Below are 25,063 nucleotides of genomic sequence, written 5' to 3'. Positions count from 1 at the left end.
TGAAACCCCACCTCTTCAAGGAATACCTAGGATAGGATAAGTAATCCTTCTCACCCCCCCCCCTTAAATGATTTAGATGCACTATTGTAAAGTGGCTGTTCCACTGGATGTCAGAAGGTGAATTCACCAATTTGTAAGTCGCTCTGGATAAGAGCGTCTGCTTAATGACTTAAATGTAAATGTAAAAATGTTGTTATAACAGTTGTTTTAACTCCTAATGACATGCGTTATTATGGCAGTGTTATGACAACATCATCATGATGGCCTTAGGTAGGAGAGCTTACATATCATTCATATTGGCAGAAGGCATTAGTTCACAGTTTCAGATGAACCAAAACGACATGATAATTGTTCTCTCAGGGGCGTTCTTTAACTCTTTCAGGAGTCTGTGGTCACAGGGTTTCTGGTACTACCCAGGGTCCCAGAGGGTGCCTCATCAATGTGGTCCATCTCTGAACAGGTGAGCTGGGAAAGACCTAATAGTGTGGTCCAAATGCATGGTATTGATTGTACAGAAACTGTTTTGAGCTGTGTTGCAAAGAAACTTTTTTGGTGCAATACAATACTATGTTTAAAGCTTTGGAAGAAAAACACTTTTACTTTCAATGCTGGTATTATCTGAGTGTTTCATGTTTCCGCTTCTTTATTTGTCTGTACTTATTACAAGTCCCTAAGACCATAGTTTTGTCCCCTCACAGATACAGTCCCGCTACCATGCACCTCTCAGCTGACAACCAGGGTCATCCTCCACCGGCTGCAGACCTGAGTGTTATCACAGACGAGTCCCTGGCCTCCCTGCCGTGGCCTCTCAGTGCTCCAGCCTGCAGCACAGACTGCTGGTGTCCCCCACGAAGAGAGAGGGATGGATGACATTTGGAGATCTGGTGAGGTAATGATACTGAGAGTTTTATCGTAATGGCTCCAATTCACTTTGTCTGATCTATTGGTTGATCTACTCCTTTGATTGCTTGTTACTATCAGCATTTCGTCCCAACTTAAAATAACTGTGTCTCGCCATAGAAATGCGTCTAGCGACCGTGTGTGTGTGTGTGTGTGTGTGTCTGTGTGTGTGTGTGTGTGTGTGTGTGTGTGTGTGTGTGTGTGTGTGTGTGTGTGTGTGTGTGTGGAGACTCGCAAATATGATCCTATGACCATCTTCTTCACCAGTGGGACCACAGGGTCACCTAAGATGACCCAACACAGCCGCAGCAGCTATGGGATAGGTCTCACTGTCAACGGAAGGTAGTCCCTCCATCATAATCATATCCATAACTTTAACTACAGCCAATACCCAACCACAACCAGAATACAACCAGAACACACTTAGATTGCACTGGTACTAATGGCTTTGGACTAAAACCCATTTAAATTAACCCTAATTGAGGTTTGTCTCTATCACCCTCCTTCTCTCCTGTCTGTGTGGAGGTACTGGTCGGGCCTGACGGAGAGGGATGTCCTGTGGAACATGTCAGATACATGCTGGGCCAAGTCTGCCTGGAGCAGTGTCTACGCTCCCTGGGTGTCTTCATCCATACAATGCCCCGCCTCAACAGTCATACTGTACTAGAGGTGTGTGTGTGTGTGTGTGTGTGTGTGTGTGTGTGTGTGTGTGTGTGTGTGTGTGTGTGTGTGTGTGTGTGTGTGTGTGTGTGTGTGTGTGTGTGTGTGTGTGTGTTCATACATCATATGGTCTGAAAACACCTATTCCCTTACGTTACCTCTTTGATGTCAGCACATCTTAGCGAAATGTATTACTTCAGATCTGCAGGCACTGAATTTTACCACTAGAGAGCCCTGCAAGACATGTTTTAAAATGTTGCACAAGAAGAATGGTGTCTTAGCTACTCTGTCATTTCACTTCCAGGTATTGATAGCAGGTACCTTTAAGGGCACAAAGATCAAAGCCGGGTCTTTCGGGAAGACTTCACCAGCGTATGATAGGCAGGTGCAGTTGACCAATCACAGTGTGTCTGTGGCACAGCAACAGTGTTGGAGGTGATCAGTCATTCATTCATTCATTCATTCATTCATTCATTCATTCATTCATGTGATGTGTGCTAGACTATCAACACATAATCAATGGGAATGCAATACAGTTGCCACTTTTTGATACAAACTGCGGGCATTGGTGACATATGTGTTCCTATCTCAGGTGGTAGATGAAGCTGGTCGTGTCCAATGGAGTGGAGGGGACCCTTATCCCTCTTTACTGAATACACGGTATGAAGGACCACTTCACTGCAAGTCAACGAGATGCCACTACGTCTCCCTGTCTGTTTTCTTCCAATAGGGATTCATTAAACATCCCCATGATTGATTGACTGGTAATTTGATTGGTTGATTGGTCTATTTGATTGGTTGATTGGTCTATTTGATTGGTTGATTGGTCTATTTGATTGGTTGATTGGTCTATTTGATTGGTTGATTGGTCTATTTGATTGGTTGATTGGTCTATTTGATTGGTTGATTGGTCTATTTGATTGGTTGATTGGTCTATTTGATTGGTTGATTGGTCTATTTGATTGGTTGATTGGTCTATTTGATTGATTGATTGGTCTATTTGATTGGTTGATTGGTCTATTTGATTGGTTGATTGGTCTATTTGACATTGACCTGAACTTTCTGAAAAGCATTATTAGATTCAGTGTTGGTTTGTCTCCTTGTAGCTTAATGTTGTAATATTATGTGTACACATCCATGCTGTGTGACCTTTCTGAAAAGCATTATTAGATTCAGTGTTGGTTTGTCTCCTTGTAGCTTAATGTTGTAATATTATGTGTACACATCCATGCAGTGTGACCTTTCTGAAAAGCATTATTAGATTCAGTGTTGGTTTGTCTCCTTGTAGCTTAATGTTGTAATATTATGTGTACACATCCATGCTGTGTGACCTTGTGTGGACAGAAGAGTGCTATATTGGGGACGTTGGGGTCGTAATGGATGAGGATGGCTACCTGGGGTTTGTGTGTCGGGTAATACAGCTGGGTAATACACTATGGTTGAGTTCTTGCCCGACTACATGTGCAGGCTTTGCATTGCATCAACCAATCGTTGTGTGCCATGTTATCGGCTGTGCAGTCAAGCATCAGATTTCTATGTCATCTGATGTGGTTAGCGGATTATGTTAAATACCAACCTAGGCGTTGCAAGAGTTGGCATCTGTCTGGAATGTAGTCAGACAGGAACTCAACATGTCACGACCTCCGCCGATATGTGTTGGTGTGCGACGGGTTTTGATATACACAACCTATATCTGTGGGGAACAAATGTAATTTCTAACTTCTTCTCAGTCCACGGAGAAGGTCAATCTGAGTCTGGGAAACCGAAGGAAAATGTTTAGTTGTCTATGTCTGGGTTGGTTGTTTAGGTACCATATTGGTCCCTTTGAGGTGGAGAGCGCTCTGATTGAACACCTGTTGCTGAGTCAGCCGTGGTCTGCAGCCCTAACCCTATCAGAGGTGGAACTGTCACATCCTTTTGCACTATTACAACAAAGACATTACTTCAATCGATGAACAATGTTTTTTTCCACAGTGATTTATATAAACAAATTAAGGCACAAAGCAGTGATAGTACTTGGAACATGAAAATCTATTTCTATTAAAAAAATTACTATAGAATCTACTATATAAACATGCAAACCTGTGTGTGCATTTGTGTGTGTTCCCCATCTTTCACAATCCATTCAGTTACCCCATGTTCCTCTGAGGTCTTCAACTGAAGTCTTTTTTTCTTCTTCTTTACACACTTGTTGGAGTTGATGACAGTGTGTACCCAGTCCAGTTATTGTGTGATGGCTGTATAGAACCCTGGGAACTGGACCATCTGACAGCCCACACTCCAGGACACCACCTCCAACAGCATGGTAACACCAGTCACCCCAGCAAAGAAAGCATAGTTTAAAAGGATATACATTTTTTTCTCTAGTCATGTTGCTAATCTGTAGGTGATTAATTGCACGCCCAATTTTAATTTTTTAAAGTTTGCACGCCCAATTTTTCAGTTTTTGATTTGTTAAAAAAGTTTGAAATATCCAATAAATGTCTTTCCACTTCATGCTTGTGTCCCACTTGTTGTTGATTCTTCACAAAAAAATACTGTTTTATATCTTTATGTTTGAAGCCTGAAATGTGGCAAAAGGTCGCAAAGTTCAAGGGGGCCGAATACTTTCGCAAGGCACTGTAGCTGGCTAGACAAACTTACCAATTTATTTTGAGTGACTGTCAGTGACTGACATAAGAGATAAAAAATTGCACCTTATGTATCAAACTATTCAAACTCTCAACAGTAAGTTGAGAGCGTGACTGAGTTGCTAAAAGAATATGTGTGGCTCTAAGCGGTTGCTTATGCCCAGGGCCAGCCCTGGTCCCCGGAACAGAACATCATGTGTGTGATAATTCCTTCATAGGAGCTGTTACTGTGTCCTGTAGGTGAAGTTAGCAGCCCTCAGTAACCCAGGTAAGAGGCGTCCCTTCTCTGGTTAGACTGACCCCAGACACCATGCAGTTCTGGCCAGCCTCGGCCCTGTCAGAAGGCCCTAGGAAATCCACCAACCCCACCCTGTCCCCAAGCATCGCCTGCCGGATCAGCTGTGACAAAGGTACAGTGCCTTGCAAAAGTATTCACCCACCTTGGCATTTTTCCTGTTTTGTTGCATTACAACCTGTAATTAAAATTGATTTTTATTTGGATTTCATGTAATGGACATACACAAAATTGTCCAAATTCGTGAAGTAAATTGAAAAAAATAACTTCTTTAAAAAAATTAACAGGTGCGTGCATATGTCCTATGTATTCTCCCCCTTTGCTATGAAGCCCCTAAATAAGATCTGGTGCAACCAATTACCTTCAGAAGTCACATAATTAGTGAAATAAAGTCCACGTGTGCAATCTAAGTGTCACATGATCTGTCACATGATCTCAGTATATATACACCTGTTCTGAAAGGCCCCAGAGTCTGCAACACCACTAAGCAAGGGGCACCACCAAGCAAGAGACACCATGAAGACCAAGGAGCTCTCCAAACAGCTCAGGGACAGAGTTTTGGAGAAGTACAGATCAGGCTTGGGTTATAAAAAAATATCTGAAACTTTAAACATCCCACAGATCACCATTAAATCCATTAAAAAATGGAAAGAATATGGCAACACGACAAACCTGCCAAGAGAGGGCCGCCCACCAAAACTGCCGGACCAGGCAAGGAGGGCATTAATCATAGAGACAACAAAGAGACCAAGGACAACCCTGAAGGAGTTGCAAAGCTCCACAGTGGAGATTGGAGTATCTGCCCATAGGACCACTTTAAGCCATACACTCCACAGACCTGGGCTTTAAGGAAGAGTGGCCAGAAAAATCATTGCTTAAAGAAAATGGTTAACGAGATATGTGATGCTCCATACACATTACAGATTGTCTAATGGAAAGCCAACTAACCAGTTCTTGGCGATACTTCCTTTGTTCTAGATTCTGTAAAAAGTGTGTCTTATAAATGTCCATGCCCAGTTACAGATGGTTCTCCAAAAACCATAGAACATTCAGAAAGATAATAAATCCATGTTTTGTGTAGAGTGAGAAACGCCTCTTGCATGTGTGTAGATGTTTGTTTTGGTCGCGTGGTGTGACATGCTGTCATCTACAGTAACAGTCAAAAGTTTGGACACACCTACTCATTAAAGTTTTTTTTTTTTTTACTATTATCTACATTGTAGAATAATAGTGAAGACATCAACACTATGAAATAACACACATGGAATCATTTGGTAACCAAAAAAGTGTTAAATAAATCCAAATATATTTTATATTTGACATTTTTCAAAGTAGTCACCCTTGCCTTGACAGCTTTGCACACTCTTGGCATTATCTCAACCAGCTTCATGTGGTAGTCACCTGAAATGCAATTAACAGGTGCGCCTTGTTAAAAGTTAATTTGTAGAATTTCCTTCTTTCCTTCTTAATGCGTTTGAGCCAATCAGTTGTGTTGTGACAAGGTAGGGGTGGTATACAGAAGATAGCCCTATTTGGTAAAGACCAAGTCCATATTATGGCAAGAACAGCTCAAATAAGCAAATAGAAACAACAGTCCATCATTACTTTAAGACATGAAGGTCAGTCAATTTGTAACATTTCAAGAACTTTGAAAGTGTGGTCGCAGAAACCATCAAGCGTTATGATAAAACTGGCTCTGTTGAGGACCGCCACAGGAAAGGAAGACCCAGAGTTTTCTCTGATGCAGAGGATATGTTCATTAGAGTTACCAGCCTCAGAAATTGCAGCCCAAATAAATGCTTCACAGAGTTCAAGTAACAGACATATTTCAACATCAACTTTTCAGAGGAGACTGCGTGAATCAGGCATTCATGGTCGAATTGCTGCAAAGAAACCACTACTAAAGGACATCAATAAGAAGAAGAAACACGAGCAATGGACATTAGACCGGTGGAAATCTGTCCTTTGGTCTGATGAGTCCAACCTTCGTGTCTTTGTGATATTCAGAGTAGGTGAACGGATGATCTCTGCATGTGTGGTTCCCACCGTGAAGCATGGAGGAGGAGGTGTGATGGTGCTTTGTTGGTGACACTGTGTGAAAACCTACAGAAAAAGTTTGACCTCTGTCATTGCAAAACAAAGGGTATATAACAAAGTATTGAGATAAAGTTTTGTTACTGACCAAATACTTATTTTCCACCATAATTTGCAAATAAATTCATTAAAAATCCTACAATGTGATTTTCTGGATTTTTTTTCTCATTTTGTATGATGAAAATTACAGGGCTCTCTCATCTTTTTAAGTGGGAGAATTTGCACAATTGGTGGCTGACTAAATACTTTTTTGCCCCACTGTATATATACAATTCAAGTCGGAGGTTTACATACACCTTATCCAAATACATTTAAACTCAGTTTTTCACAATTTCTGACATTTAATCCTGATAAAAAAAATCCCTGTTTTAGGTCACTTAGGATCACCACTTTATTTTAAGAATGTGAAATGTCAGAATAATAGGAGAGTGTAACGGCTTTCGTCTGGTGGAAGAGAAGCGGACCAAACTGCAGCGTGGTATCTTTGATACATGTTTAATGACGAAGAACGAACGAACGAACAATACAAAAACAACAAACGGAACGTGAAAACCTATACAACCTATCTGGTGACAACAAATACAGAGACAGGAACAATCACCCACGAAATACTCAAAGAATATGGCTGCCTAAATATGGTTCCCAATCAGAGACAACGATAATCACCTGACTCTGATTTAGAACCGCCTCAGGCAGCCATAGACTATGCTATACACCCCAAAGACAAAACACACCACAAAAAACCCATGTCACACCCTGGCCTGACCAAATAAATGCAGACAAACACAATATACTTCGACCAGGGCGTGACAGAGAGACAATTATTTATTTCAGCTTTTATTTCTTTCATCACATTCCCAGTGGGTCAGAAGTTTACATACACTCTATTAGTATTTGGTAGCATTGCCTTTAAATTGTTGAACTTATGTCAACCGTTTCAGGTAGCCTTCCACAAGCTTCCCACAGTAAGTTGGGTGAATTTTGTCCCATTCCTCCTGACAGAGCTGGTGTAACTGAGTCAGGTTTGTAGGCCTCCTTGCTCGCACAAGCTTTTTCAGTTCATGGCTTTGTGATGGCCACTCCAATACCTTGACTTTGTTGTCCTGAAGCCATTTTGCCACAACTTTGGAAGTATGCTTGGGGTCATTGTTCATTTGGAAGAATCATTTGCGACCAAGCTTTAACTTTCTGATTGATGTCTTGAGATGTTGCTTCAATATTTCCACATAATTTTCCTACCTCATGATGCCATCTATTTTGTGAAGTGCACCAGTCCCTCATGCAGCAAAGCAACCCCACAACATGATGCTGCCACCCCCGTACTTCACGGTTGGGATGGTGTACTTCGGCTTGCAAGCCTTCCCCTTTTTCCTCCAAACATAACAGTGGTCATTATGGCCAAACAGTTCTATTTTTGTTTCATCAGACCAGAGGACATTTCTCCAGAAAGTACGATCTTTGTCCCCATGTGCAGTTGCAAACCTTAGTCTGGCTTTTTTATGACTGTTTTGGAGCAGTGGCTTCTTCCTTGCTGGGCGGCTTTTTAGGTTATGTCAATATAAGACTCGTTTTACTGTGGATATAGATACTTTGTACCTGTTTCCTCCAGTATCTTCACAAGGTCCTTTGTGGTTGTTCTGGAATTGATTTGAACTTTTTGCACTAAAGTATGTTCATCTCTAGAAGACAGAACACGTCTCCTTCCTGAGCGGTATGATGGCTGCGTGGTCCCATGGTGTTTATACTTGCGCACTATTGTTTGTACAGATGAACGTGGTACCTTCAAGCGTTTGAAAATTGCTCCCAAGGATGAACCAGACTTGTGGAGGTCTACCATTTTTTCTGAGGTCTTGGCTTATTTCTTTTGATTTTCTCATGATGTCAAGAAAAGAGTCACTGAGGTTGAAAGTAGGCCTTGAAATACATCCACAGGTACACCTCCAATTGACTCAGATGATGTCAATTAGCCTATCAGAAGCTTCTAAAACCATGACATTTTCTGGAATTTTCCAAGCTGTTTAAAGGCACAGTCAACTTAGTGTATGTAAACTTCTGACCCACTGCAATTGTGATACAGTGAATTATAAGTGAAATAATCTGTCTGTAAACAATTGTTGGAAAAATGACTTGTCATGCACAAAGTAGATGTCCTAACCGACTTGCCAAAACTATAGTTTGTTAACAAGAAATTTGTGGAGTGGTTGAAAAACGAGTTTTAATGACTCCAACCTAAGTGTATTTAAACTTCCGACTTCAATTGTACGTTGCAGTGAATAGGAAAAGATGAGTGTCACAGGGTTGTTTTTCTCAATACATTGGCAGCCAATAGGAAAAGATGATTGTCACAGGGTTGTTTTTCTCAATACATTGGCAGCCAATAGGAAAAGATGATTGTCACAGGGTTGTTTTTCTCAATACATTGGCAGCCAATAGGAAAAGATATAATAATATAATAATAATATATCCCATTTAGCAGACGCTTTTGTCCAAAGCGACTTACAAGTCGGCTGGGGCCACTACTTTTACATATGGGTGGCCCTAGCGGGAATCGAACCCACGACGCTTGGCGTTGCAAGCGCCATGCTCTACCGACTGAGCCACACAAGATGATTGTCACAGGGTTGACTTATATCTCAATACATTGCGGTCAACAGTGGTGTTAAGTAAAACTATTGTAAAGTGCTACTTAAGTTGTTTTTTGGGGTATTCTTTACTTTACTATTTATATGTTTGACCACTTTTATTTTTACTTCACTACATTCCTAAAGAAAACATTTTCCCTGACAACCCAAAGTACTCCATACATTTTCCCTGACAACCCAAAGTACTCCATACATTTTCCCTGACAACCCAAAGTACTCCATACATTTTCCCTGACAACCCAAAGTACTCCATACATTTTGAATGCTTAGCAGAACAAGAACATTAAGAGAATTCACGTACTTATCAAGAGAACACGTGGTCATCGCTACTGCCTATGCTCTGGCGGACTCACTCAACAGAGATGCATCTTTTGTAAATGAGTGTTGGTGTGTCCCAGGCTATCCATGCATTTTAAAAACAAGAACATGGTGCCGTCCACTTTGCTTAATAAAAGGAATTTGAAATGATTCATTATTTCACTTTTGATACTTAAGTATATTTTAGCAATTCAATTTACTTTTGATACTTAAGTATATTTTAAAACCAAATACTTTTAGACTTATTGTCAAGTAGTATTTTACTGGATGACTTTTACTTGAGCAACTTTCTATTAAGGTATCTAAACTTTTAATCAAGTATGACGATTGGGTACTTTTTCCACCATTGGCAGTCAATGCGAAAATATGAGTTTCACAGAGTTTATGTTTTTCTCAATATATTGCAGTCAATGGGAAAAGATGAGTGTCACAGGGTTGATGTTTTTCTCATTCAGCTCATGTCTGTCTTTCCTTCACTCTCTACCTTCTCTTTTTTCCCCCTCATTCTCTTCTCTCTCCCAACCTTATTTCACCCCCTCCATCCTCTCTCACCCTTTCCATTTCGCTCTCACCCTCTCTCCCCCTCCCTCACTCTCCACCTTCTCTCTCACTCTCCCTCCCCCTCCTCCCCCTCCATTCTCTTCCTCTCCTTCTTCCCTCCTTCCCTCCACCTCCACTCAACTCTCTTTCCCTCTCCCTTCTCTCTCTCCCTGTACCTCCTTCACTCTATCCCTTTCTCTCTCCCTTTCACTCACTCTCCCCCTTCTCTCTCTCCCTCTTCACACCTCCATTCTCTCTCCCTCCTTCTTTCCATGCCTCACCCTCCACTAATTTCTCTTGCTCCCTCTCCCTCCTCTCTCTCTCCTCTCTCCCACCTCTGTCTGTCTATTGACTCTCTCCCCCTCCCTCACTCTCCCTCCTCTCTCTCTCCTTCTTCCCCCTCCATTCTCCCTCTTTCATTCCATCTCTCCCCTCCTCTCCCCCTCCCCCTTCTCTCATCTGTTTCCCTCCCCACTCTCTCTCACATCCCTCCTTCACCCTCCCCCCTTACTCTCCCCATTTCTCTCTCTCTTTCCCCCTAAACTGTTTTAAATTTCCAAACTGCCCCTATGACCCCCAGTTACATAACTTCCTGTAATCACAGGAAGCTGAAATTCAATGTACGTCTTCCTGGGGACCCTCTTCAACGATGCCCTGAGTTTTTATGTTCAGATTTGGCCAATCAACAGAGGATGGGAGACAGTTGCTTTGTGTAACTGCAGGGAGAGAATGAAGGACCATGTTGAGGATGAATTAAGACACTTCTTGTTGCCACAAGAAGCTGAACCTCAACACAGGGCATCCCTATGAGGTTACAGTTGGTTGTGTGCAAGGACGCTTCGTCATGGTTGCGCACAACCAATCACAACTAGCCTCAACCATTCTGCCAGTGTCACTCAAAAGTATTAACTATAGGTCAAGCTTCAAGTGAGGCCACCTTTCTGTCATGTAGTGGGGGAGGGGCTCATTAATTACTTGTTAGTTGGATTAAGGCTAGGGTTATGTCTAGGGTTGAAGCCCTAACCCTAACCCTAGCTTCATATCACATCCCGGCTGAACCCTAAACCTAGCCTCAACTCTAACCCTAACCCAAGCTGCATATCACCTCCCGGCTGAACCCTAAACCTAGCCTCAACTCTAACCCTAACCCAAGCTTCATATCACATCCCGGCTGAACCCTAAACCTAGCCTCAACTCTAACCCTAACCCAAGCTGCATATCACCTCCCGGCTGAACCCTAAACCTAGCCTCAACTCTAACCCTAACCCAAGCTTCATATCACATCCCGGCTGAACCTAAACCCAGCCTCAACTCTAACCCTAACCCAAGCTTCATATCACATCCCGGCTGAACCCTAACGTAAGCTTCATATCACATCCAGGCTGAACCCAAAACCTTGCCTCAACTCTAACCCTAACTTCATATCACATCCCGGCTGAACCCTAAACCTAGCCTCAACTCGAACCCTAACCCAAGCTTCATATCACATCCCAGCTGAACCCTAAACCTAGCCTCAACTCGAACCCTAACCCAAGCTTCATATCACATCCCGGCTGAACCCTAAACCTAGCCTCAACTCTAACCCTAACCCAAGCTTCATATCACATCCCGGCTGAACCCTAAACCTAGCCTCAACTCTAACCCTAACCCAAGCTTCATATCACATCCCGGCTGAACCCTAAACCTAGCCTCAACTCTAACCCTAACCCAAGCTTCATATCACATGCCGGCTGAACCCTAAACCTAGCCTCAACTCGAACCCTAACCCAAGCTTCATATCACATCCCGGCTGAACCCTAAACCTAGTCAACTCTAACCCTAACCCAAGCTTCATATCACATCCCGGCTGAACCCTAAACCTAGCCTCAACTCTAACCCTAACCCAAGCTTCATATCACATCCCGGCTGAACCCTAAACCTAGCCTCAACTCTAACCCTAACCCAAGCTTCATATCACATCCCGGCTGAACCCTAAACCTAGCCTCAACTCTAACCCTAACCCAAGCTTCATATCACATCCCGGCTGAACCCTAAACCTAGCCTCAACTCTAACCCTAACCCAAGCTTCATGTCACCTCCTGGCTGAACCCTCAACTCTTACTGTCCATCTGTGTGTGGATATGTCTGTCTGAGTATTTCGTCAATTTACCCATTTCAGCTCTGTCACAAACTTTTTTTGCCATGAATGCAATGTATTGACTTATGCACCAAAATACCGTCTGTGGAGATGGGAAAGTGGAGAGAGGGGTGGAGGAAAGAGAGAGAGAGAGGAGGGAGAAAGAGAGAGAGGAGGGGGAAAGAGAGAGAGGAGGGAGAGAGAGAGGAGGGGGAAAGAGAGAGAGGAGGGGGAAAGAGAGAGAGAGAGAGGAGGGAGAAAGATAGAGAGGAGGGGGATAAGAGAGAGAGGAGGGAGAAAGAGAGAGAGGGGGGAAAGAGAGAGAGAGAGAGGAGGGAGAAAGAGAGAGAGAGGATGGGGAAAGAGAGAGAGAGGAGGGGGAAAGAGAGAGAGAGGAGGGGGAAAGAGAGAGAGAGAGAGAGGAGGGAGAAAGATAGAGAGAGGATGGGGAAAGAGAGAGATAGAGAGGAGGGGGAAAGAGAGAGAGGAGGGGGAAAGAGAGAGAGGAGGGGGAAAGAGAGAGGAGGGGGAAAGAGAGAGAGAGAGAGGAGGGGGAAAGAGAGAGAGAGAGGAGGGAGAAAGAGAGAGAGAGGAGGGGGAAAGAGAGAGAGGGGTGGAGGAAAGAGAGAGAGAGGAGGGAGAAAGAGAGAGAGGGAGGGGGAAAGAGAGAGAGGGGAGGGGGAAAGAGAGAGAGAGAGGAGGGAGAAAGAGAGAGAGAGGAGGGGGAAAGAGAGAGAGGAGGGGGAAAGAGAGAGAGGGGAGGGGGAAAGAGAGAGAGAGGAGGGGGAAAGAGAGAGAGAGAGAGGAGTGAGAAAGAGAGAGAGGAGGGGGAAAGAGAGAGAGGAGGGAGAAAGAGAGAGAGGGGGGGAAAGAGAGAGAGAGAGAGGAGGGAGAAAGAGAGAGAGAGGATGGGGAAAGAGAGAGAGAGGAGGGGGAAAGAGAGAGAGAGGAGGGGGAAAGAGAGAGAGAGAGGAGGGAGAAAGATAGAGAGAGGATGGGGAAAGAGAGAGATAGAGAGGAGGGAGAAAGAGAGAGAGGAGGGGGAAAGAGAGAGAGAGGAGGGAGAAAGAGAGTTTAGTGTGTCGTGTATGTGATGCCTTTTTGAAGCTACTCTTACCCCCATTGAATGCGATGTATTATCTTATCCATCAACCCTGTGACACTATCTTTCCCATTGACTGCAATTTATTGACATAAGATTGAATTGTTTGACGCTTATCTTTTCCAATTGACTGCTATGTATTGACATAAGAACCAGCCCTGTGACACTCCTCTTTTCCCATTGACTGCTATGTATTGACATTAGAACCAGCCCTGTGACACTCCTCTTTTCCCATTGACTGCTATGTATTGACATAAGAACCAGCCCTGTGACACTCCTCTTTTCCCATTGACTGCAATGTATTGACATTAGAACCAGCCCTGTGACACTCCTCTTTTCCCATTGACTGCTATGTATTGACATAAGAACCAGCCCTGTGACACTCCTCTTTTCCCATTGACTGCTATGTATTGACATAAGAACCAGCCCTGTGACACTCCTCTTTTCCCATTGACTGCTATGTATTGACATAAGAACCAGCCCTGTGACACTCCTCTTTTCCCATTGACTGCTATGTATTGACATTAGAACCAGCCCTGTGACACTCCTCTTTTCCCATTGACTGCTATGTATTGACATAAGAACCAGCCCTGTGACACTCCTCTTTTCCCATTGACTGCTATGTATTGGCATAAGAACCAGCCCTGTGACACTCCTCTTTTCCCATTGACTGCTATGTATTGACATAAGAACCAGCCCTGTGACACTCCTCTTTTCCCATTGACTGCTATGTATTGACATAAGAACCAGCCCTGTGACACTCCTCTTTTCCCATTGACTGCTATGTATTGACATAAGAACCAGCCCTGTGACACTCCTCTTTTCCCATTGACTGCAATGTATTGACATAAGAACCAGCCCTGTGACACTCCTCTTTTCCCATTGACTGCTATGTATTGACATAAGAACCAGCCCTGTGACACTCCTCTTTTCCCATTGACTGCTATGTATTGACATAAGAACCAGCCCTGTGACACTCCTCTTTTCCCATTGACTGCTATGTATTGACATAAGAACCAGCCCTGTGACAGTCCTCTTTTCCCATTGACTGCTATGTATTGACATAAGAACCAGCCCTGTGACACTCCTCTTTTCCCATTGACTGCAATGTATTGACATTAGAACCAGCCCTGTGACACTCCTCTTTTCCCATTGACTGCTATGTATTGACATAAGAACCAGCCCTGTGACACTCCTCTTTTCCCATTGACTGCTATGTATTGACATAAGAACCAGCCCTGTGACACTCCTCTTTTCCAATTGACTGCAACGTATTCAGAAAAATATCAGCTGCTCTGACATTTGACCTTTTTATAAAAACTTGCCAGGATGACGTTGTCAGGCTGATAATGGGCTGCATTTTCAGTGTTCATCCCAAACCCCCATTATTTCCCTATTCATTTGTCACATAGGAATGGCTTAATGAACCAGAGGTAACGCATTTCCTGTTTTTAGGACCTCTGTTAAGCTCCCTTCCTCCCATGCCAGCACGCCATCTATAATTGACAAAACAAAAACACATCTCTCCATCTTCAAGTTTATCTAGGGACTTATTTACTGGGTAGTTTCGTTTTTTATAAGCAATTCAGTCTGATTTTTTTAAATCTCTGGGCAGAATGCTGAGAGGTAGCCTAATCACAAGAAACAATAATGAATTGGGTTTTCTATAGCTACACTGAACAAAAATATAAACGTGTGGTGCTGGTCCCATGTTTCATGGGCTGAAATAAAAGATACCAGAAATGTTTCATACGCACAAAAATAGTATATAAATAGTGACACAATGCCACAGATTTCTCAAGTTTTGAGGATTCTAATTCGCATGCTGACTGCAGGAATGTCAACCAGAGCTGTTGCCAGAGAACTGAATGTTAATTTCTCTACCAATGTCGTTTTAGAGAATTTGGCAGTAGGTCCAACCTGCCCCACAGCTTCTTCATCTGCAGGGTTGTCAGAGGGGGGAGGTGGGGTGCTGTGGAGTATTTCTGTCTTTAAGAAAGCACTTTTGTGAGGAAAACCGATTTTGAACTGCATTGTTGGTTAAAGGCTAGTAAGTAAGCATTTCACGGTAAGGTAAATAAACACCTATTGTATCCGGTGCATGTGACAAATAACATGTGATTTGATTGGTTGGGCCTGGCTCCCAAGTGGATGTGCCTATGTCCTACCAAGCTCACCCATGTCTGTGCCCCTGCCTAGTCATGTGAAATCCATAGATTAGGGCCTAATGGATTTATTTCAATTGACTGGTTTTCTAATATGAACTGTAACTCAGCAAAGCGTTTATATTTTTGTTTAGTATAATTGGTTAATTGACTGGATCTTCAAGCTTCCCTGGTTTATTACATGAATGCGTTTATATTTTTGTTTAGTATAATTGGTTAATTGACTGGATCTTCAAGCTTCCCTGGTTTATTACATGAATGCGTTTATATTTTTGTTTAGTATAACTGGTTAATTGACTGGATCTTCAAGCTTCCCTGGTTTATTACATGAATGCAATTATATTTTTGTTTAGTATAATTGGTTAATTGACTGGATCTTCAAGCTTCCCTGGTTTATTACATGAATGCGTTTATATTTTTGTTTAGTATAATTGGTTAATTGACTGGATCTTCAAGCTTCCCTGGTTTATTACATGAATGCGTTTATATTTTTTGTTTAGTATAATTGGTTAATTGACTGGATCTTCAAGCTTCCCTGGTTTATTACATGAATGTGTTTATATTTTTGTTTAGTATAATTGGTTAATTGACTGGATCTTCAAGCTTCCCTGGTTTATTACATGAATGCGTTTATATTTTTGTTTAGTATAATTGGTTAATTGACTGGATCTTCAAGCTTCCCTGGTTTATTACATGAATGCGTTTATATTTTTGTTTAGTATAATTGGTTAATTGACTGGATCTTCAAGCTTCCCTGGTTTATTACATGAATGCGTTTATATTTTTGTTTAGTATAATTGGTTAATTGACTGGATCTTCAAGCTTCCCTGGTTTATTACATGAATGCGTTTATATTTTTGTTTAGTATAATTGGTTAATTGACTGGATCTTCAAGCTTCCCTGGTTTATTACATGAATGCGTTTACCTGGGAAAATATGACAACAGCCGGAGTATAGAGCCAACAGTTTATTTACCTGTGGTGACCAGAGGCAACATGAGCAAGAGCTGTCTCGTGGCAGCCATGTGGAGGGTTTCACACAAAAGCAGATGACTGCAATTACTCCTTCTAAAGCCTTGTCAGAGCCATGATGTGATTGACCTCTCAATGATTATTTTTATACTTCAAGTTTAGACCATATAGCCTCAGCCTAATTGTCAGTTTCAGATTTATGTTCAGAGAGCATAGGCTACCATGAGTTTGATTACTTGGCTAATAATGGGTTGTGCATGATGGGCCCATTATGTTTGATGCAGTTTTGGAATGACAGAAAATAACATATTCTTGCTGAATTTGTAATGGAATAACTTGACCTGAATAGCAATCGCAAAGCTTTTCTCTCTGTTGGACTTCAGATGAATCATTTGCTATAGATTTCTCTGCATCAACTCGAAGCCTTCAGTACCACGTGAGAAGAATGTGCAATGACAGCGTACGAGCGGCTCCGCTCCCATCTTGGCATTCCAGAGCGGTGGCGTGGAGACAGCACGCTGGCGAAGGTTTGCAGGAATGGGCGCATACACACGGCGGCACTTCTGAATGTAGCTAACGTTTGATAAATATATTTATCTATTTTTTTTGCAATTTTCCTTATTTTCTTTTTTCCCCCTTTTCGTTGATTAGCCTATTTTTTTTATTCGAACCAAATCGCCATGGCTTGGCCGTGCATAAGCAGAGTGTGCTGTCTGGCTCGATTCTGGAACCAGTTTGATAAATCCGATCTTTCAGTGCCACTGACCATACAGAACTACTCGGACATCACCGACCAAGAGGTACAATCTGTCACCAGGCAGGTACCGACGGACCGGGTTCTGAGGCACAACTATTCCACCACGGAACATCGCGGATCCCCCCAGACACCGGGAGATGCCCCGGGGACCCAGAGGTCATTGAGGGGCCGGAGGGAGCCCAACTTCAAACCCCAGGATGACTACCAACAAACCGGTGTGCCTTTCTCCACTGTCACCCAGTACAAGCAGGATTACAAACCCTGGCCTATTCCGAAGAAGGAGAATTTTCCCTGGATCAGCAATGTCGGAAAAGGGGGTGAAGTTGGTTCGGATAGCTCCGTGAACAGTAACCCCAATGCGAGCCAGACGAGAGGAGACATGCGGGAGAGAGAGGAGCGGGGCAGACAGAGGTGGGGGGAGCAGGGGACGGCAACAGCCAAAAGCTCTTACAGGTAGGTTCCATCACTCTGACCATGTTCTTTCAGAACCGCTGTGTTTCTTTCATTTCAGCACCTGGAGCTCTTCACTCACTAAAAAAAACATTGACAACCCATTGCGCTCAAACCTAACGATTCCATTCGTGTGCTTCAAGTTTGCTTTATTTTATTAGCTAATGATGCACGCGCTGAAATTCGTTAAATCATTTGGATGGATTATGTACAGTGGGGCATTGTCCTGAATCTAATCTGCAGTATGCATAATCATGTAATACCCGTCTCAACGGAAATTGCTATCAGGCTAGGTCTTTATGTGTGTGTGTGTGTGTGTGTGTTTGCGCGAAAGAAATTGGATACATTAAGTGTCATGCTACAGAAATAATCAATAGCTTTAATCTGTAAAGTTGGCTGCTGCTGAAGTAGAAACACAGCAAAACGCTTTCGATTATTCATAAACTCACACACTTGTTATACCCCCCCCCCTTGTTGGACACACTTTATTTTTATTTTTAAGTCCATTAAAAAACAAGTTGAAGCTATTCTGCCTGAGATCCTGATGTAATGATCATCCGATGCGGCAGCTACCTTTGAATAATACTGTTGTCTGTTTTATTCGATGACAGCATGACCCCAGCCTCATTCCCCTAGATGCCCCATTAACAGAACCCAACTGAGCCCCTCTACCCACTCTGCTGTAGCCCCAATCATGTCATTACCATTCAATGATAAGCCTATGTCATTGGGCCTTACCTTGCTCTCTGATTGGTTCCTTCATCATTTGGTTGGTTCATAGCTAAATGTTCTATGTTAAATAAACAGTACAAAGAGCAAAAAGCTAAAGGACAAAACGTTTGCAGTGTTTGTAAAATAAAACTACTTTTGCAGACCGTGAGCGCTCGCTCTTACCCTTCCATCCTCTCCTCCTCGTAGACAGGAGTACAGGCCGTGGACGGGGGCAAGACCAGCCAAGACCACCAGGAAACAACGCCCCCCTGCCCCGTATGCCAGTCCCGGATCGGGGGTCTCCCACCTCCCTAATGAGACCAGCTACCAAGCCGCCTACAACGGAGGCGGAGAGGCTTTCAGACACACAGAGCTTCACCAGAGGGACCATACTCCCAGCACCTCCACTGCTGACCTGCTGACCCCCACCGTCCCCCAAAACACCCCTATCACCACCACCGCCGGCCTCCAGCAGAGCAGCCTGCCAGAGAGACCTGACATCAGTATAGGAACCATGGGAGAGGTTAGAGGACTCCTGTTTTTGTGATGTCCTATTCCTTAGATAGTACTATTTCTGGCCAAAGGTAAAGGCACGTGAAAGACATAGACACTGGATGGGGAACATAGGATAAGGGTTTGGGATATAGCTATTGTTCCAGCTAGGTACCAGGTGTTCCCAGTGGAGCGGAGGCATCTCTAAGAGCAGCCCATTATTAGCCTGAAAAGGTAAAGGCACGTGAAAGACATAGACACTGGATGGGGAACATAGGATATGGGTTTGGGATATAGCTATTGTTCCAGCTAGATACCAGGTGTTCCCAGTGGAGCGGAGGCATCTCTAAGAGCAGCCCATTATTAGCCTGAAAAGGTAAAGGCACGTGAAAGACATAGACACTGGATGGGGAACATAGGATATGGGTTTGGGATATAGCTATTGTTCCAGCTAGATACCAGGTGTTCCCAGTGGAGCGGAGGCATCTCTAAGAGCAGCCCATTATTAGCCTGAAAAGGTAAAGGCACGTGAAAGACATAGACACTGGATGGGGAACATAGGATATGGGTTTGGGATATAGCTATTGTTCCAGCTAGATACCAGGTGTTCCCAGTGGAGCGGAGGCATCTCTAAGAGCAGCCCATTATTAGCCTGAAAAGGTAAAGGCACGTGAAAGACATAGACACTGGATGGGGAACATAGGATATGGGTTTGGGATATAGCTATTGTTCCAGCTAGATACCAGGTGTTCCCAGTGGAGCGGAGGCATCTCTAAGAGCAGCCCATTATTAGCCTGAAAAGGTAAAGGCACGTGAAAGACATAGACACTGGATGGGGAACATAGGATATGGGTTTGGGATATAGCTATTGTTCCAGCTAGATACCAGGTGTTCCCAGTGGAGCGGAGGCATCTCTAAGAGCAGCCCATTATTAGCCTGAAAAGGTAAAGGCACGTGAAAGACATAGACACTGGATGGGGAACATAGGATAAGGGTTTGGGATATAGCTATTGTTCCAGCTAGATACCAGGTGTTCCCAGTGGAGCGGAGGCATCTCTAAGAGCAGCCCATTATTAGCCTGAAAAGGTAAAGGCACGTGAAAGACATAGACACTGGATGGGGAACATAGGATAAGGGTTTGGGATATAGCTATTGTTCCAGCTAGATACCAGGTGTTCCCAGTGGAGCGGAGGCATCTCTAAGAGCAGCCCATTATTAGCCTGAAAAGGTCATCCTGAGACGTTTTTGCAGAAAGGTAAAATGTCACAGTAGCTAATGTTTTTCTCAATACATTGCAGTCAAGGGGAGTAAATTAGGTGCTGCAGCATCCCGTCCTAAATCTGCTCAAAGTGACCCAGCTGTTTCGAATGATTATGTAACACCCGAACACGGCCAGGCTTATGACATTGACCTGGTTAGAACAGGCATTACATGAGGAGAAAAGAAAGTCAATCATATTCAGACATCTGGTCAGTTGGATATGGAGACTCAATCACTGAGATGGTGTGTCAAAGTGGGTTCAGGTGTGGAGAGAGGGAGGGAGTGGGGGGACGGACAGAGATTGAAATGCATATAGACAGAGAGAGAAAGAGCAGTACTATAACTCTTCTCCTGTTTTGATCCTAGCGTGACAGGGAGTGGAGCTCTTTGGGGAATCTCCAGGGGTTTAGTGCCACCCCCCCGCCCACGCTCCCCTGTGCCATCTGCCAGCGGAGAGTAGGGGAGAACGGGCCGGGCTGGCCTGGACTTACTCGGCTTTTCCGCTTTCACTCGTTGTCATCTATGCCAGAGAGATTAGAGAAGAAACTCCTGCACACTGCTTGCTAGGAATGTTTCAGTTGTCAATTTAATAACAAGTTGAAATAAACATTTTTGGCCAATCACATGGGAGAACATGTTTTAGTGTATAGTCTTTCTGTTGTAGCAGTAGCGTAGCCAGACAAAACAGCTAACTTCCTGCAATTCTACACATTTTGCCATGGGGCAAAGAGAAAAATTTGCAGTTTTATAGCTAATCTCATGCTGTTCTCCACATTTTGCCATGAGGCTGAGAGAAAATGTTGCTGTTTTACAACAGTGTTTGACAGGCCACAGGATTTAATATGAGACATGTCATCTGTAGGTCATAGTCTATTAATAACCATGGCCCAGAAAACAGGGTGAGATGTGTGTGTGTTCAGGGTCCATGCAGGGAAAGCTACAACACCACAGTAGGCTACGATGTAAGAGCTGTTGTACAAATTGGGTGCAGAGGATTTAACCCCGTCACTTGCCCAGAAAAGTAGACATCAGATACCAACTACAGGCTATTGTCATCATATTGGACCCTCTGTCTGTACACCCCCTAACCCATCAATCAACTTCTACTTCAGTAATACCTCCCCTCTAACCCCAAACAATGACCTAGTGCTCCATCGTTTTTAATCGGTCACCGAGCGATCTGCCAACACGACGCAAAAGCCATTGGATCTATATTAAACAATCCGGTCCAGCCCCACACACTGCCAAGTCATTATTGACACCCCAACCCACTAAGCTCTCTGACCACCCACACACACACACACACCTCAGGGTATTGTCCATCGACATGATGGGTCAATGGAAACATTTTTCATTGACTCGTCAAGGTCATGGATAGACAAAAGCACAGCTGTGTAACATTTACCCGGGGAAGTGGGCAACACTAGAGCATAGTGCACAGAGCCATGCATACAGATAGTGAGCGGTTAGTACCATTACAGTGTGTGCTGATCAACCTCTGAGAAGTTGATCCGCTTTCATAGCATTCACCCCCCCATCAAGGGAATTAATACTGTCGTCCTCATTATGCTTCTGGAACCAAAATCAATAGACTTGATTATGAGAGGGAGGGAGTGATTAAAAATGTATATATATTTTTTTTTTTCAAATTAGCAGTACCCTTACAGTTAAGAAAGAGGCGACAAGCCATTTATTTCTGAAACACATGCAAGCTTTCTGAGTGCTCCATGAATGTTTCTGGTAAACACGTAGACATAATATTCTGTTCCCATCAATGCGTCTACTGAGTGTTTTCTCCCATGAGACATTAAGAGTCTTGTTTCTAGCACTGGTGGAGAACATTGCCTGAGCTTTTAAATGTGATATAAAGAGTTTTCTCCCACTTTGTACCGAAACAGATAAACAGGGGAGAAATGGGGATGTGGTTTACAAAAGAGGATCAAACTGTGCACAAAGCATCCTGCAAATCACCTCCCTTTGCACCCTTTCCTCTCTCTCGTCATCTCTCCTTTCACCCTCCCTCCAGTCACGCTCCTCTTTTTTCTCTCTTTCCTGTTCGGTTGAACTTTTCCCTTTTCCCACGATGTGTCTGACAACAGCCACTGTCATGAGTCAAACCAGCAGGTTTATATCAAGGGAGGGAGGGAGACAAAAACAGAGAGTGAGGGATGGAAAGGGTGAGAGGAAGAGAGAGCGATAAAGTGATGGATTATGTTCCATTTTGCCAGTGCGATGCGATGCAGTGGCTTGCAGTCATTTCAGCGTGAATCTCATTTAGGAGAGAGGCAGACCTGGCTGCTGTACTGAGTGGAAAAGAGTGTGTGTGGGAGGAGGTGAACATATACACAGATACACAAACACATATGCAAACAGACTGAAGCACACACACACACACACTTTTTTCGAAGCTGCAGTTTGACAAATTTCAAGTACAGACACAGCCTCACATCCAGCAAATACAGTAGTAGTCGTATCCTATTTGTCATTGGCTGAAGAGACTGCTACTGAGACCACAGACTACGACTCTGCCAAACAAACCTTCCGTTTGGCCATTGTACCACTACTAGCCAGCTGCATTGGAACAGGCAGATCCATATCTAATCATCACATCAAGCCTGGAACACGCTACTTGATGGATGCAGCATGCATACTTCATTTCAGGGTTGAGTGATGTTTCATTCATGTTGGTTCCGGCTGGATGTTCTTTCAGAAAGTAGCATCAGTAGCATTTGCTGTGATTAATTATGTCTACCAGTCCACTGACAGGAGGGCTGATGCACTATGACTGCACAACCAAACAAGTCACCTCTCATATTATCGTACCATCAGTGCCCAGTTTATTTGGTACACCCATCTAGTACCGGCCGGACCCCACTTTGCCCCCAGAACAGCCTGAATTCTTTGGGGTGTTGAACCATTTCTGAATTGGTGTCAAGGGACCTAATGTGTGCCAGGAAAACATTCCCAACAATATTACACAACAACCACCACCAGCCTGTACCGTTGACACCAGGACAGGACACAACCACCACCAGCCTGTTCCGCTGACCACCACCACCAGCCTGTACCGTTGACACCAGGACACCACCACCACCAGCCTGTACCATTGACACCAGGACACCACCACCACCAGCCTGTACCGTTGACACCAGGACACCACCACCACCAGCCTGTACCGTTGACACCAGGACACCACCACCACCAGCCTGTACCGTTGACACCAGGACACCACCACCACCAGCCTGTACCGTTGAAACCAGGACACCACCACCACCAGCCTGTACCGTTGACACCAGGACACCACCACCACCAGCCTGTACCGTTGACACCAGGACACCACCACCACCAGCCTGTACCGTTGACACCAGGATACCACCACCAGCCTGTACCGTTGACACCAGGCAGAATGGGGCCAAGGAGTCATGCTGCTTACACCAAATCCTGACCCTGCCGTCAGCATGACCCAACAGGAACTGGGATTCATTGGACCAGGCCATGTCTTTCCACTCCTCAGTTGTCCAGTGTTGGTGATGCCCACTGGAGCCGCTTTTTGTTGTTTTTAGCTAACGGGTGGAACCACTCAAAGTTGCTTAAGTAATTAGTTTGGCCTATTCTAATGCACAATGGAACAGTAACTGAATGCCTCTATGCCAGTCTGCCTGCTTTATGTAGCAAGCCATGGCCACATGACTCACTGTCTGTACGAGCGAACCATTTTCGTGAACAGGGTGGTGTACCTAATAAACTGGCCTCTGAGTGTATATCACATATCCTATCTGAACAGCACCAGACTTGCATTGCTTGTGATCATCTTTGAATAACCCATGTGTTGTTTGTCTTTTTGCAGGAGCAGTTGGTTAGGACTAAGCTCTCTCCCAACCCCTCTGCGGTTTTTCAAAGCGGATCCAGAATCTTCAACATATGACAGACTCTCCAAATCATTCTACTGGTTACGGGGAGTCCAAAGAACCAGTTAGGGAATGTTCTCTGTCCATTCCACACTATAACAAAATCTATGCAAGGGAATGTACATCTTCTCAATGTAACCAGAAAGGAAAAGTTAGCTTACCGTCCAGTATAGTAAATCAGAGATGAGAGTGAATGAGAAACGAGATGTCATAAAACAAGATAAATCATTTTACAATTCTGTTCTATTGCTATGAAAATGTCATTTGCATGAAACAAACTAGTTTGAAATCAGGCTTTTTTGCCGTTGGACACTCCAAGAGAACACGGCTGCTCTGTGAGGTGTGTTTGTGTGTACAGGTGTGTTTGTGTGTACTGTATGTACAGGTGTGTCTGTGTGTACAGGTGTGTTTGTGTGTACTGTATGTACAGGTGTGTACTGTGTGTACAGGTATGTTTGTGTGTATGTGTGTGCACCTGTTGACTTGGAATGATTTAAGTTAATAAATCATTTTTGTACATACTGTTGGATCTATTGAAATGACAAGAAATGTATGCTCACACTACACTTTGTCCAGAAAGGGTGTTGATTTTTGTTAACGGAAACAAACAAAAAATATTTATTTCATTTCTATTCAATTACTGGTAGGCAACTGTTGAGAAAATAGCTGTTTCTGGTGTATACGTCCATTTTGTACATCTGCTTCAGAAAATAAAAAGTTAAATATGATAGAATGTACAGTATATTACAATAAAAGAATATTAGGTTCTTACCTTCTGTTTGTCCAATTGATGTGATGTCTCTGCTACACCCATGTTATATCTACAGTATCTATATGATGAACTGTTGATCAGGAGCTCTATTCATAAAGCATCAGAGTAGAAGTGCTGATCTGGGATCCCCATATAATCTCTCTCACCTTCATCTCAAAACAGATCACCATGTTATATCTACAGTATCTATATGATGAACTGTTGATCAGGAGCTCTATTCATAAAGCATCAGAGTAGAAGTGCTGATCTGGGATCCCCATATAATCTCTCACCTTCATCT

The 25,063-nt window shown here is 43.6% G+C and overlaps 1 protein-coding gene across 1 annotated transcript; it reads left to right on the top strand.

Annotated features, from left to right (window-relative positions):
- Nucleotides 1-16,933: 16,933 nt before the first annotated feature.
- Nucleotides 16,934-24,761, top strand: LOC135558225 (microtubule-associated protein 6 homolog). The gene is made up of 3 exons (XM_064991951.1): nt 16,934-17,643; nt 18,559-18,874; nt 23,951-24,761. The coding sequence occupies exons 1-3, from the start codon at nt 17,114-17,116 to the stop codon at nt 24,026-24,028; spliced, it is 924 nt and encodes a 307-aa protein (XP_064848023.1). The 5' UTR covers nt 16,934-17,113; the 3' UTR covers nt 24,029-24,761.
- The last annotated feature ends 302 nt before the right edge of the window (nt 24,762-25,063 follow it).

The sequence above is a fragment of the Oncorhynchus masou genome, chromosome 17 (assembly GCF_036934945.1).
Source record: "Oncorhynchus masou masou isolate Uvic2021 chromosome 17, UVic_Omas_1.1, whole genome shotgun sequence".
Lineage (NCBI taxonomy): Eukaryota > Metazoa > Chordata > Actinopteri > Salmoniformes > Salmonidae > Oncorhynchus > Oncorhynchus masou.
Note: the sequence above shows the minus strand (reverse complement) of the source record. Positions and strands in the feature narration are given on the sequence as shown.

What these genes read in the sequence shown, in the direction of transcription:
- LOC135558225 (XM_064991951.1), top strand. Translation starts at nt 17,114, where the DNA reads ATGGCTTGGCCGTGCATAAGCAGAGTGTGCTGTCTGGCTCGATTCTGG. An exon ending in ACAGCCAAAAGCTCTTACAG is followed by an intron (nt 17,644 to 18,558) that starts GTAGGTTCCATC and finishes TCCTCCTCGTAG; the next exon opens with ACAGGAGTACAGGCCGTGGA. An exon ending in GTATAGGAACCATGGGAGAG is followed by an intron (nt 18,875 to 23,950) that starts GTTAGAGGACTC and finishes GTCTTTTTGCAG; the next exon opens with GAGCAGTTGGTTAGGACTAA.